The sequence below is a fragment of the Cervus elaphus genome, chromosome 14, assembly GCF_910594005.1.
Source record: "Cervus elaphus chromosome 14, mCerEla1.1, whole genome shotgun sequence".
NCBI classification, from domain to species: Eukaryota; Metazoa; Chordata; class Mammalia; order Artiodactyla; family Cervidae; genus Cervus; species Cervus elaphus.
The window spans coordinates 49,207,972-49,220,329 of record NC_057828.1 but is presented as its reverse complement, the minus strand read 5'-3'; the positions used below and the strand labels follow the sequence as shown (position 1 = coordinate 49,220,329).

At 49.9% G+C, this 12,358-nt stretch overlaps 1 protein-coding gene across 2 annotated transcripts in view; it reads right to left on the bottom strand.

Moving 5' to 3' along the window:
- CHD5 (chromodomain helicase DNA binding protein 5) overlaps positions 1–12,358 on the bottom strand; it is a 68,298-nt gene that overhangs the window by 8,016 nt on the left and 47,924 nt on the right. For both annotated transcript variants that reach the window (XM_043923289.1, XM_043923290.1), the window contains exons 27-36: positions 12,108–12,200; positions 11,811–11,899; positions 11,348–11,481; positions 10,787–10,931; positions 10,269–10,428; positions 7,965–8,044; positions 7,589–7,721; positions 2,052–2,141; positions 1,310–1,447; positions 947–1,055 (exon numbers count right to left, since the gene is read on the bottom strand). In XM_043923289.1, the coding sequence (XP_043779224.1) occupies positions 947–1,055; positions 1,310–1,447; positions 2,052–2,141; positions 7,589–7,721; positions 7,965–8,044; positions 10,269–10,428; positions 10,787–10,931; positions 11,348–11,481; positions 11,811–11,899; positions 12,108–12,200 (1,171 nt within the window). The remainder of the gene's footprint in view (positions 1–946; positions 1,056–1,309; positions 1,448–2,051; positions 2,142–7,588; positions 7,722–7,964; positions 8,045–10,268; positions 10,429–10,786; positions 10,932–11,347; positions 11,482–11,810; positions 11,900–12,107; positions 12,201–12,358) is intronic.

Sequence of the window (12,358 nt, the reverse complement as noted above, 5' to 3'; positions counted from 1 at the left end):
GTTTTGTAAATAAAGTTTTATTGGAACATGGCCATGCTTGTTGGTTATGTATTATGGTTACTTTTGCTACCCTGGCAGAGTGGAGGAGTCCTCTATGAAGTTCAAAACATCCACTCCTGGGCCCCTCCAAGGAAAGATCTGCTGATTCCTGACCTACAACTTTCCACCTCTCATTATGATGACTAGTCTCACCCAAGACTGTCATCAAGGCCAGCTTTGCTGGGGGACTCTCCCCAGGTAGTTGTGTGCCCCTCTCCTTGTCTCTGGAAGGTCTGCACTCAAATATCACCTTCTCTGACCTTCCCACATTAAACACAACCCCCACCCCCAAAGCTCCCTTTGCCTTATCCCCCCTTCCATGTTCACTGAGCCCCACACTTTGCTAATTTATGTTTTCCACCATCTACCCCTAGTTGGGTATGAGCTCTGGCTAGACAGAGATTTGGGGCTGTTTCATTCATGACTGCATACTCCATGCTTGGCACATGGTAGATCATCAGTAAAGATGGAATTGAAGAATGAACAAATGAATGAAAGCCCTCCTAAATGATGAAGCATCCTTCAGGTGTCATCACTGAGAGGAGGTGAGGTCTGGATCAGGTAGGAATTAGGAGCATTCATTGTAGAGTCAGATGGAAGGGCTGTGTTGTCCCAGAGCAAGTCACCTGGCCTCTCTGAGCACCCATTGCTTCCTCCATATAATGGGGATCACAGTAGCAACCCTTTGGGAAGGCTGCTGTGAGGATATGGAGTGAGTACTGAGTATAAAGGGACAAGCTACCTTTATGATCACGTCACTGTCATCATCACCACCACCAGGAAAGGGTCCTTGGTACCTGGTCAGGCGCACCAGCCCAGACTCCACCCCACACCAGCCCCACAGCCCTCCCTGAGGCCCACGGAGGGAGAGACAGGAGCCCTGCCCCGCTGGCGTGGCCAAGGATACGTGACGATGCCCGCCAGCAGCCAGTAGTCATGGCGCCGGTGCCAGATGTCATAGATTTTCCCCGAGGACACAGCGGCACGCTCCTCGTTCTGCCACAGCGTGTGTAGCTCTGGGAAGCCAGCCGAGGGAAGCAGGATGAGGTGCCCCCATCCCGCATAGGGGTGGGCCTGGGTAAGCCTCTCCCTCACCACCCCCACCTCCCCACCCCAAGCACTTCCGTATTCCAGTGCTACGAGGAAAGGTTATACCATGGACTTTGTCAACCATTCACTCGTTAGTATAAAATAACCATCCACCCAGACTCCTGGGACCCACGGTCAGGAAGCCTGTAGCTCTCTCTGCCCATGGCCCCACCCCCGATACCTGTGAAGCCCCCGTCTGCAATGTTGAACATAAATTTGAACTTCCCGATCCTGTCCTCCTTCTTCCCCTCTTCATCTTCCTCTTTGTCACCATTTTGCTGGGTCTCAACAGGCTCCTTCTCCTCGGCTTTGGTGTCATCTGAGGGAGGACAGACCCAGGCTCACTCGTCCACCCCAAAGACAGTGCCCGAGGGAGGGCTTGCCAGCAAGCACTGGGGACCCAGAGGCAAGCAGGAAACACACCTCCCCACCCACAAGGGACTCACTGCCCCCAAGGGTTTTAATCAGCAGGCCCCTCTCTCTGTTCTGAGCAGGGAGGGCTGCTCTGGGCCTGGGTGCCCCTCCACCACCAAGTCAGGACCACCTGGGGAAATGGGGCAGGGCGGGGAGGACTGTAAAAATGTAGCTTATGTTGAAGGACAGCAATGCTGCCTCGGGGTTCTGATCTGGGGGCAACTGTTACAGAACATTCCAACACTTAGAAGGACACAGGCTGCCAGCTGAACCCCAAAGCTCCAGGCCAAACTCTGTGACCAGCTCTCCTTCCTCCTAGTGGTGGCCGGGACCACAGGAGGGGTCAGGAGATAGGTGGAGGGTCTGTCCCCTAAGGGCTGGCAAGTCCAGGCTCCCATCCAGCAGCTCTAATCAGGGCCTTGGGTCGAGGGAAGGCTCAGGAGGCCCCTTGTGGCTCCTTCAAGAGACCAAGGGGGACATGCGACAGAGCAAAGTCCAGGGCCCCAGACCTGGCCTGAAGTCGCTGCTGTCGCCTCTGCTGTGAATCAAGCTCAGTTCCAGCTTGTCCAGAACCTTCTCCTTCTCAGGAAGCACTTCTTCTGCAAGATAAAGGGTGTTCAGAGAGCAGGGAGGTGTCCAGAGGACAGAGGGGATTCCGGGCTGGTGGCTTCCCAACAGTATTGTAGCCACTCACAGAATCCACTCTAGCATCTTACTCAGGAGTCCAACAGGTAGCATCTGGGAGGATCCACTGGGAAGGCAGGTAGGGATGGGGCCTCACTCCACCCACCCATCTCAGCAGCAGCCTCTCCCAAACTTCTCTCAAGGCACAGTCCCCATATCCTCTCTACTGTAGTAACAACCAGAGGACTCAAAGTTCTGGCAACATGTCAGGCCTTCATCAACACAAAGCACCTCTTACAGACACCCAGAAATGTCAGGCAAAACCTATCACATTAAAAAAAAAAAAACAAACAAAAAAAAAACACATAGGTGTGCTCACAAAACTAAAGAAAATTTTCAGGTGCCATAAATGAAGACGGAACTTCCCTGGTGGCTCAGAAGGTAAAGAATCCACCTGCGATGCAGGAGACCCGGGTTCAATCCCTGGGTTGGGAAGATCCCCTGGAGGAGAAAATAGCAACCCACTCCAGTATCCTTGCCTAGAGAATTCCATGGACAGAGGAGCCTGGCAGGCTACAGTCCATAGGGTGGCAGAGAGTCAGACACGACTGAGCAACTAACACATTCACTTTCTATAAATGAAGGGAAACTAAAAGCTCAAGAAGCATGCACTGGGGTCCTGGGTTGGGGGTGAGTGGACACCAGAAAGAGGCTTGCAGGACTCCAGCTGTGTCTCAGCACTGAATAGGAAGGGTGAGGCCACAAAGATGCAGTGAACTGGAATTAAATCAAGAAACTAACACTCTTCAACTAGTATGCCTCTGCAAAGGAGAAAAAGTGCCATCTACCAGCTGATGGCCAAGTTGTGGAAGCCTGGCTCCCATGTGGAGTCCAGGGTCAAAAAGTCTCCAGTGAGGAGCCAAACCCAACGCACAGGTGTGCAGGCTGTGGAATCTGAATTGTGCCATAAGACTGGCCCCAGACCAGCCAGGCCACTAGTCAGACCACGAGGCCCCGGAGTTCTGGAGACAGAACGGGGGACATTCCTGCTACCCAAGTGACATGGGTTCTCAAGGATAAAACAATCCCTGATGAAGATGCACCCAAATGAAACTCAGGAAACAATACCCAGACTTCCCTGGTGGTAGAGTGGATAAGAGTCCACCTGGCAATGCAGGAGTCACAGGTTCGATCCCTGGTCTGGGAAGAATCCACATGCTGCGCAACAACTAAAGCCCATGGGCCACAACTACTGAGCCCATGTTCTAGAGCCCACAAGCCACAACTCCTAGAGCCTTCAAGCCCTAGAGCCTGTACACTGCAGCAAGGGAAGCCACTTCAATGGGAAACCCACACACCACAATGAACAGTAGCCCCCACTTGCTACAACTAGAGAAAGCCCACGTGCAGCAACGAAGACCCAGTGCAACCAAAAAATAAATAAATAAATAAGAATTGTTTAAAAAAAAAAGAAAATATCCATCAGCCAGACAGAGAAGGAAGAGAATCCATAGGAAAAGTACAAGTCAAAAAAAAGGAAGTAGAAAAAAAAAAAAAAAAAAGGAAGTAGAAAAAGCTAGATTAAAAGTTCTAGAAATGAAATACATAATCACTAACATGTTGGACATTTTGCTGCATATTTTTAAGGTGTCCTCCCAGACTTCCTGGCCCTGGAGTACAAGCCTTGTACATAATCCTTGGAATTGTGAATGTGATGGATTCTACTCTCCTGAGCAAGTCATGTGACAAGGCACAGGTGACCTTAAAAGACAGAGATTATCCAGGTGGGCATGACCTCATCACACCAGCCCCTTAAAAGCAGGGTTTTCTCTGAATGGTCACATAAAAGGACATCAGAGATCTGAAGTATGGTGGGGATTGGTGTACCATTGTTGGCTTGAAGATGGAATGAGACCCGTGGCAAGAAATGTAGGCAGCTTCTAGATGCCGAGAATGGCCTCCCGCTGAGAGCCAGCAAGGGAAGAGGGCTTCAGTCCTCCAACCCCAAGGAGCTGAAGTTAGCCAACAAGAATGACCACGGTAACAGATTTTCCTCCAAGTCTCCAGATGAGAACTTAGTACAGTCAATGCCTTGACTTCGATCTTGCAAGTCCCTTGGCAGAGAATCCAGTCACACCACCACAGACTTCTGACCCATGCAACCATGAGCTAACACATGGGTGTCATTTCATGCTGCTAAATTTGTAATAATTCACTGTGCAACCATAGAAAATAGTACCAAAGGTTAAAAACAGGTGTATGAAGAAAGTAAGAACCGAAGCTAGATCTGAGGGTGATTCAAAAAGCCTTGCAGAGAGAAACAAATCTTGTACCTGCTTTGTTTTTTTTTTTTTTTTTCTGCTTTGTTTTCTTTGTTGAATCTGAAGCCTTTTGTTAAACAAGATCTACTTGTGTCTATTGTTAATCACCGGGGTCCCCCACTAGAATACAAATTCTATGTGAAGGCTTTGGCTTTGGTTCACTGTCTGTGTCCCCAGTGCCTGGGACAGCTCCCAACACACAGTGGGTGCTCAAAACATATTTGTTGGATGAATGAATGAATAAATGAGTAAAAGGAATTCCAGAAGAAAATAAACATAGTGGGAGGAAAGATAACATTAAAGGAGGGGATGACTGAGAATTTGCCCATAATCAATAAAAGACACAATACTCAACTTTAAGAATCACAGCCAGTCACAAGCAGGAAAAATAAATATTTCATTGTAGTGAAACTGTACAAGACCAAAGACTAACAGAAAGTCTTTAAAATGGTCTTACCATGTTAGTAAAGATAGGAAAGGCAAGTTTCCTACAAAGGAGCAGCAATTACCCTGAGAGCAGCCTTCTCAGCACAACGGAAGTCAGAATACAAAAGAAATAACATCTTCAAAGTGCTGAGGGAAAACTCCTAACCCACCTTGAATTTTGCTAACTATTATTCAAGAAAAATACGATAAGGTATAAAGGAAAAATAACATACAATGAGAGAAATTTGCTGTCCCCAGAAATTTGTTGAAAGCACCATTGAAGGGTATATTTTGGGAAGAAGGACATTGAACAAAGCAACAATGAACAAACTAGAAAACACAAAATTGTTAAGAGGGTGGGAAGATCTAAATAAGGATTATAGTTTAGAAATAAGCAACAGCACATGGGAGATAAGAGGGAGTGGGTCAGAGCTAAAGTTGCCTGTAGTACTTATTACATTCAAGAGGCAACATGTTACAAATTTAAGAGTACAAAATAGAATTGACAGCAAACTTTCCAAAGGAGTTGAGAGTAAAAAGGGAAACAGAAAGAAATTCTGATCAGTCCAAAAGATGCTAGGAGAAAAAAAGAAGAAAAGGCAAGGGTGATATAAAGCACAAAATAAGAACAGAAATTCATTCAGATACCTGGCTATTACAATAAATGTAAAGAGAGTAAACTTGCCAGCTAAAAGGTAGAGATTCTATGATGAGATTTAAAACAACAAGTCCCACCATATATTATTTACAAAAGGTATACATAAAACTCAATTATACAAATAAAAGTTAAGAAATGTAAGAAAATACCTGCAAATCATGTACTTGATATGGAACATGTATTATAAAGAACCCTTATAACTCAATAATAAAAAGATAAATAACTCAATTGAAAAATGGACAAGGGACCTGAAAAGACATTTCTCCAACAAAGATATACAAATGGCCAATGACATTTGAAAAGATATTCAACATCTTTAAACACAAGGGAAATACAAATCAAAACCACTTGAGCTATGACTTTTCACCCACTAGGATGGCTAAAATCCAAAAGAGAGATAATAACAAGTGTTGACAAAGATAATGGGGAAATTGGAACCCTATGCACCGTGGGTGGGAATGTAAAGTGGTGCAGCCACTGCAGCAAGCAATCTGGCAGGTCCTCCAAATATGAGAGTTACCAACCGATCCAACAATTCCACTCCTAGGTATATACCCAAGAGAACTGAAGCCTATCCACACAAATACCTATACACGAATGTTCACAGCAGCATTATTCATAATAGCCAAAAAGCAGAAATAACCCCAAAACCCATCAACTGATGAATCAAAAAATAAAATGTGGTGTATCCACAGGGTAGAATATATTCAACAAAAAGGAATGAAGTTCCAATACGTGCTACAACACAGAAGAACCTTGAAAACTCAAGTGAATGCTCAGTGAAAGAAAACAAAAGTGTTAGTTGCTCAGTCATGTCCAACTCTTTGCAACCCTGTAGACAGTAGCCCACCAGGCTCCTCTGTCCATGGGATTCTCCAGGCAAGAATACTGGAGTGAGTAGCCACTCCCTTCTCTGGGGGATCTTTCCCGACCCAGGGGTCAAACCTGGGTCTCCTGCATGGCAGACAGACCCTTTACCATCTAAGCCACCAGGAAAGCCCAAAAGTAATCTCAATCCACATAAGCCTAAATAAACCTTAAAGCAAAAAGAATCAGGAGGAATAAGAAGGTTATTACATAATAAACACTTCACCAGAAAATCAGAAAAAAACCTGAATTAATATGTACCTAACAACCCAATCCCAAACAAAAGCAAAATCTGGCCTTAGGAGAACAGAGACTAACCCACAATCACAGAGATTTTAACATGTGTCTCTCAGACTTGACTGATCAAAGCAAACCAAAAATGAGAAAGGGTATAAAAAATCTGAACAATATAATGATCTAATGCAGTCTTTTTGGCACCAGGGACTGGTTTCATGGAAGACAAGTTTTCCCATGGACCCAAGGGGATGATTCAAGAGCATTACATTTACTGTTCACTCTATTTCTATTATATCGACTCCATCTCAGATCATGAGGCATTAGATCCTGGAGTTTGGGGACCCCTGATCTAATGCACATATTTAGAACCTTACATCCAGCAATAAAAGAATAGATATTCTTTTCAAGCACACACGAGCATTTACAAAATCTGACCACATAAAGCAAGAAAAGCAGGTTTCAACAATATCATACAGACTCATGTGTTCAGATCACAATGCGATTGATTCAGAACTCACTAACAGGGATTGCCCTGGTGATCCAGTAGATAAGATTCCATGCTCCCAATGCAGGGGCCCTAGGTTCAATCCCTGGTCAGGGAACTAGATCCCACATACCACAACTAAGAACTCGCATGCCTCAACTAAAGATCCCACAAGCTGCAACTAAGACCTGGTGTAGCCAAATAAATAATATTTATGCTTTTTTTAAAAAAAAAAGAAACCGCTAATAAGATGTAGCCCAATAACCCCCAAACTGTACAGCAGGAAAAGTTAAAGCCCACATGCAGAGAACTGAGCCCCCGGCCCTCGCCTCATCCTGGGCCCTAGGCCACTAGGACACAGCAGTGCACGGCCCCCCACCCAGCCCAGGAGAGACAGGCCTGGCGCCCCATCAGGGTGCAAGCCCGCACCTTTCGGTCCTTGCTCTGGGGAGGGCTGGGCCTTCTCCATCTCCTCCAGCCGCTCCTCTCGGGCCCTCTCTTTGCCATTGGAGCTCTCCTGCTTGTCCTCTCCCTCCACTCTGTCCAGGGCAGTTGGCAGGGCCTAGGGAGGAGAGACTCAGGAGCTACAGGGCCTGGGCCTCCATAGCAGCCAGGGAAGGGGCCCTGGGCTTAGAACACACTCTCTGGTTCCCAGTGCTTGCCCTCAACTATGCTCCAGTCCTGGGGGCTCAGACTTGGAGCCAGGAGGCCTAGCTTACAGCTGCCAGGGCAAAGCCTGAGAGGGTCCCTGGACCCAGCCCCCACCCCACACCCACAGGGGTCCAGACACCGGCATCTTCCCTACCTGGATTTCTGGAGGCTTCTTTGGCTTCTGCACCCCCACCTCCTTCTCATCCATGTAGCCTAGTGGGGCTTCCATTTTGTCTGAAAGAACAAGGGAGAAGGGTGAGACAGGTGGGCTGGGGTTGGGGGAGGGAGAAGGGCAGGAAATGGGGAGTCAGAGAGGATCCTGGGCCAGGCACCTGCAGAAGGACAGGTGAACCAGGGGAGCCAAAGAGCCCGGGCCAGGCCTGCAATGTGGGAGCCTCGGAGGACCCTGGGCCCAGTGAGGTCAAAGCCAGGGGCCGACAGGACAGAACTACCGGCTATGGAGGCCTCCCGTCTGGAAGCAGTAGGTGAGGTGGGTGGAGGCCCAGACTGGAAGCCAGCATAGCAGCTGTGGTCCTGACTTTCAAGCTGGCTGACTGGCTACCTGCCTCTTCCATGCTTAGTCAGTTCTTGACACTGCAAAGGGCCAGTGACCCATATGCTCTGAGGAGCCCTGGGAGATGGTCACTATCCAACTCCACATCACAGATGAGAAAACAGAGCTCCTTGGAATAAGGGACCTGCCCTTATTCCTCTGCCCATGGGCACAGGGCCAGGAAGAAAACTAGGCATGTCCACCTCCAGAGGGCACCTGTGCCCAGAAGCAGGATGTCCTCAGAGGCGCTGAGCCTCTCGGGGCCTCACCTGTCACCTGAGACAGAGGCAGAATGCCCCAGGTCTGAGGGGTACAACAGGGAAGATGTTTTACCCAGATAAATACACAGATCACCAAAAAGACACTCAGAGACAAATAATCCATTAAGGAAGGGCAAAGGATGTGAAATGATGTTTCTCCAAAGAAGATGCACAAAAAGCTCAGAAGCACATGAAAAAATTCTCAACATCTTCAGCCACCAGAGATGGAAATCAAAACCACCAGGTTTCCCTGGTGGCTCAGTGGTAAAGAGTCTGCCTGCCAATGCAGGAGACAAGGGTTCGATCCCTGGTATGGGAAGATGCCACATACCTCGGAGCAGCTAAGCCTGTGTGCCACAACTACTGAGCCTGTGCTCTAGAGCCCAGGAGCTGCAACTGTTGAGTCCACGTGCTACAACTACTAAAGTCCGAGAACCCTTGAGCCCATGCTCCACAACAACGGAAGCCACTGCAGTAAGAAGCCTGCATGCTGCAACTAGAGAAAAGCCCAAATAGCAACAAAGACCCAGCACAGCAAAAATAAATAAGTAAATAAAACACAATGAGACTCCCCCCATCACACTCACTAAGATGGCTATAAGCAAAAAGTTAAATAAGTGTTGGTGAGGAGGTTTAGAAATTGAAACCTCATACATGGCTGGTAGGAATGTAAAATGGTGTAATCACTGTGAAAAAGTTTGGCAGCTCCTCAAAATGTTATGCCAAGTGAGCCAGAGATTCTATTCCTAGCTATACACTCAAGAGAAATGAAAACACCTATTTCCAATTGAACACAAAAGTTCAAAGCAATGTTACTCACCACATTATTCACAATAGCCAAAGGTAGAAACAACCCAAAATCCATCACCTCATGAATGGATATACAAAATGTGGTGGATCCAAACAATGGAATAAATATTATTCAGCTACAAAAAGGAATGAAGTGCTGACACCCTAAAACCTGGATGAATCTGGAATACATCACATGCTAGTGAAAGCTGGGCACAAAAGGCCGCATGGTGCATTTTATTTACATGAAATGTCCACAATAGGCAAACCCATGGAGACAGAAAGATCAGTGGTCGCCAGGGAAAGACATAAGGAGAAGGAATAAGGTGTCACTACTAATGAGTATGTGTTTCTTTGGGGGTTAATGAAAACATCCTGGAATCAGAGGCAATGGTTGCACAATCCTATGGATATGCTAGAAACAACTGGATAATACACTTTTAAAGGCTTTTGGCTTCCCAGGTGGTGCTAGTGGTAAAGAACCCACCTGCCAATGCAGGAGACATAAGAGACACAGGTTCGATCCCTGGGTTGGGAAGATCCCCTGGAGAAGGAAATGGCAACCCACTCCAGTATTCTTGCCTAAAGAATGCCATGGACAGAGGAGCCTGGCAGGCTACAGTTCATAGGGTCGCAAACAGTCAGACATGACTGAAGCGCCTCAGCACACACACACAGATTGAATACTGTGAATATTGTGGTGTGTGAATAACATCTCAAAGCTTTCATTAAAAAGAAAATCTCTTAGGGGAGTGATACTTCTTCAGGTGGAAGTTTTGTGGGGGTGGGATGTGGGGAGGATGTGGGGTCTCCTGCCATGACCTGGGTACCCAACCCTCCTCATTGGAGTCCAGACCTGGCAGGCCCAGAGGGCCAGGCAGGAGGTGGGCAGGGCTGGCGGGCACTGGTGTGTTGGGATCCGAGGAGATGACTTCGCCTGGCTTCTTGCCCTCAGGCCCCTCGGGGATCAGATCCGGGGTGCTGTACTTCCCGTTGACGTGCTCAAACTCCTGAACCTGGGCAGGTGGGAGTGAGGCAGGAGGGAGGTGGTCACAGCTCAGATGTGAGGGCCTCAGGGTGGCCAGCAGGACTGGGGGTGTCCCTGGCTTGGGGTGGCTGTCGACTCCACCCAAGGCTGACTGCAGACCCCCACACCAGGTCCTACCCCCACCCATCCCCACCTGTCATCCTGGCCTCTAGTCCCTCCCCATCACTGCCCACTTCCCCACCCAGAGATGCATTCTGGGTCCATCCCTCTAAGCTGATTCAGACCCTGGACAGCCAGGCGCTTGCTCTCTACCCACTGACCCCCCTGGGGCACACCCAGGCCATGGGCGACCACCAGGAAAAGCCCAGTAAAGGTTACTCACCCACCTTCTTCCTAACTAGTGACATGACCCCAATGCGCGTGAGCACGTGCTGCCTGGAGAGGCCCTCGCGGGGCACGCCGTCCGCAAAGGTCTCCGCGCCGTCAGCCCCCGGCTCACACAGGTGCCGCATGAAGAGGGACACATAGGCTCTGGGGTGGGGGGGACTGGGGCTCAGGGAGTGGGGGGCCGGCAGGACCCCGGGGGACCTCCTGGCTGGAATCGTCACCCATCACCTGCCTCCCAACCCGGCCTGCTGGGTCAGGCCCCAGGGAAGAACAGAGGGGGCCCCGGGCAGGGGACCCTCTTGGGACAGCCCTTCCCCTGGAGAACCCAGATCCTCCGTGCTTCCGTTAACACCAGCTGCTCTGGCAGAGGTGACCGGTCATGGTCTCTGCACAGGAGCCCTGCCCAGGCCTGGACTTCAGCTACAGATATCAGACAGCAGTGAGTTCTCTGGCCGCCCCCAGCCTGGCAGTAACACCGCCCAGTGTGCTGGCCCGTCCAGAGGAGCCTGCCCACTCCAGGCGGGCGGCCACACCCTGGGCCACCACCTTGGCCCCTTTACCTAAACTCCTTCTCGCTCTTCCCACGAAGGTCCCGCACCAGCCAGTGGGAGTTGAAGGCATCCTGGGGGGGCATGCCCCAGCGCATGATGGCGTTCAGAAAGGCCTTCCGCTGGCGGGCGTTAAAGCCTAGCACCTGGGCAGGGCGGGCAGCGGGGTAGGGGAGCAGGGAATTCAGAGTTGAAGAGAAAGACACAGGGAGGGGAGGAGATGGGGAAGCAGAGGGGGAGCAGTGGGAGACGGGGGGGGACCTCCACCTGGGGCAGGACCCAAAGGGGCTCAGCCCAGACCGAGGGTCTGTCCCAGCCCCCCCACCTCCACTTGGCATGTAACCCAGTGTAACCCCAGCCCTCCTGTCCCTCCTCCACACCCCAGGGTGGCAGCAGGGGTAAGCTCTTTGCTCTGAAAGATGAGATAAATTCCGGGAAAGAGAAGTGGCAAAGTGGGGGTGCAGGCGGGCCCCACCTCAATGTTTCCGCCGACCCGGGCGAGAAGAGGGGGCAGGGGCTTGTCCCTGTCGCTCTTCAGCTGCCTCCTGGATTGTCGCCGTCCACCTGGGGGAGAAGCCCCGCTACAAGCCCTCAGTGGGGCCCAAGATGTCCTGACCCACCCCATCCCACAACACGCCCCAGAGAGCATGACCCTTCAGGGCCTACTCCAAAGGACGGATGCTGGTCCCGATGCCCCAGGGACCCCCAACCTGATCATCAGCTCCCCGACACACAGCCTGGCCCCAGCCCAGAGTCAACAGCCCTGACTCACTCTGCCCTTCCGGCCTTTCCTCAAAGTCCTCGTCCTCATCCTCAGAGCCAATGGAATATTCAGACTGGTTGTCTGAGAGCTCGTCCTGCCACTCTGTCGGGGGGTCAGGAAGAGGGGGCACAGAGTGGGCTGTGCAAGCAGAAGCCCGCCGGAGCCCCTCACACCCCCAATAACAGTGATGATAAAAACAGCCACCGTGCACTTCCTATGAGCTCACTTAACAACCTTACAACCTTATACTACGTTCTCAG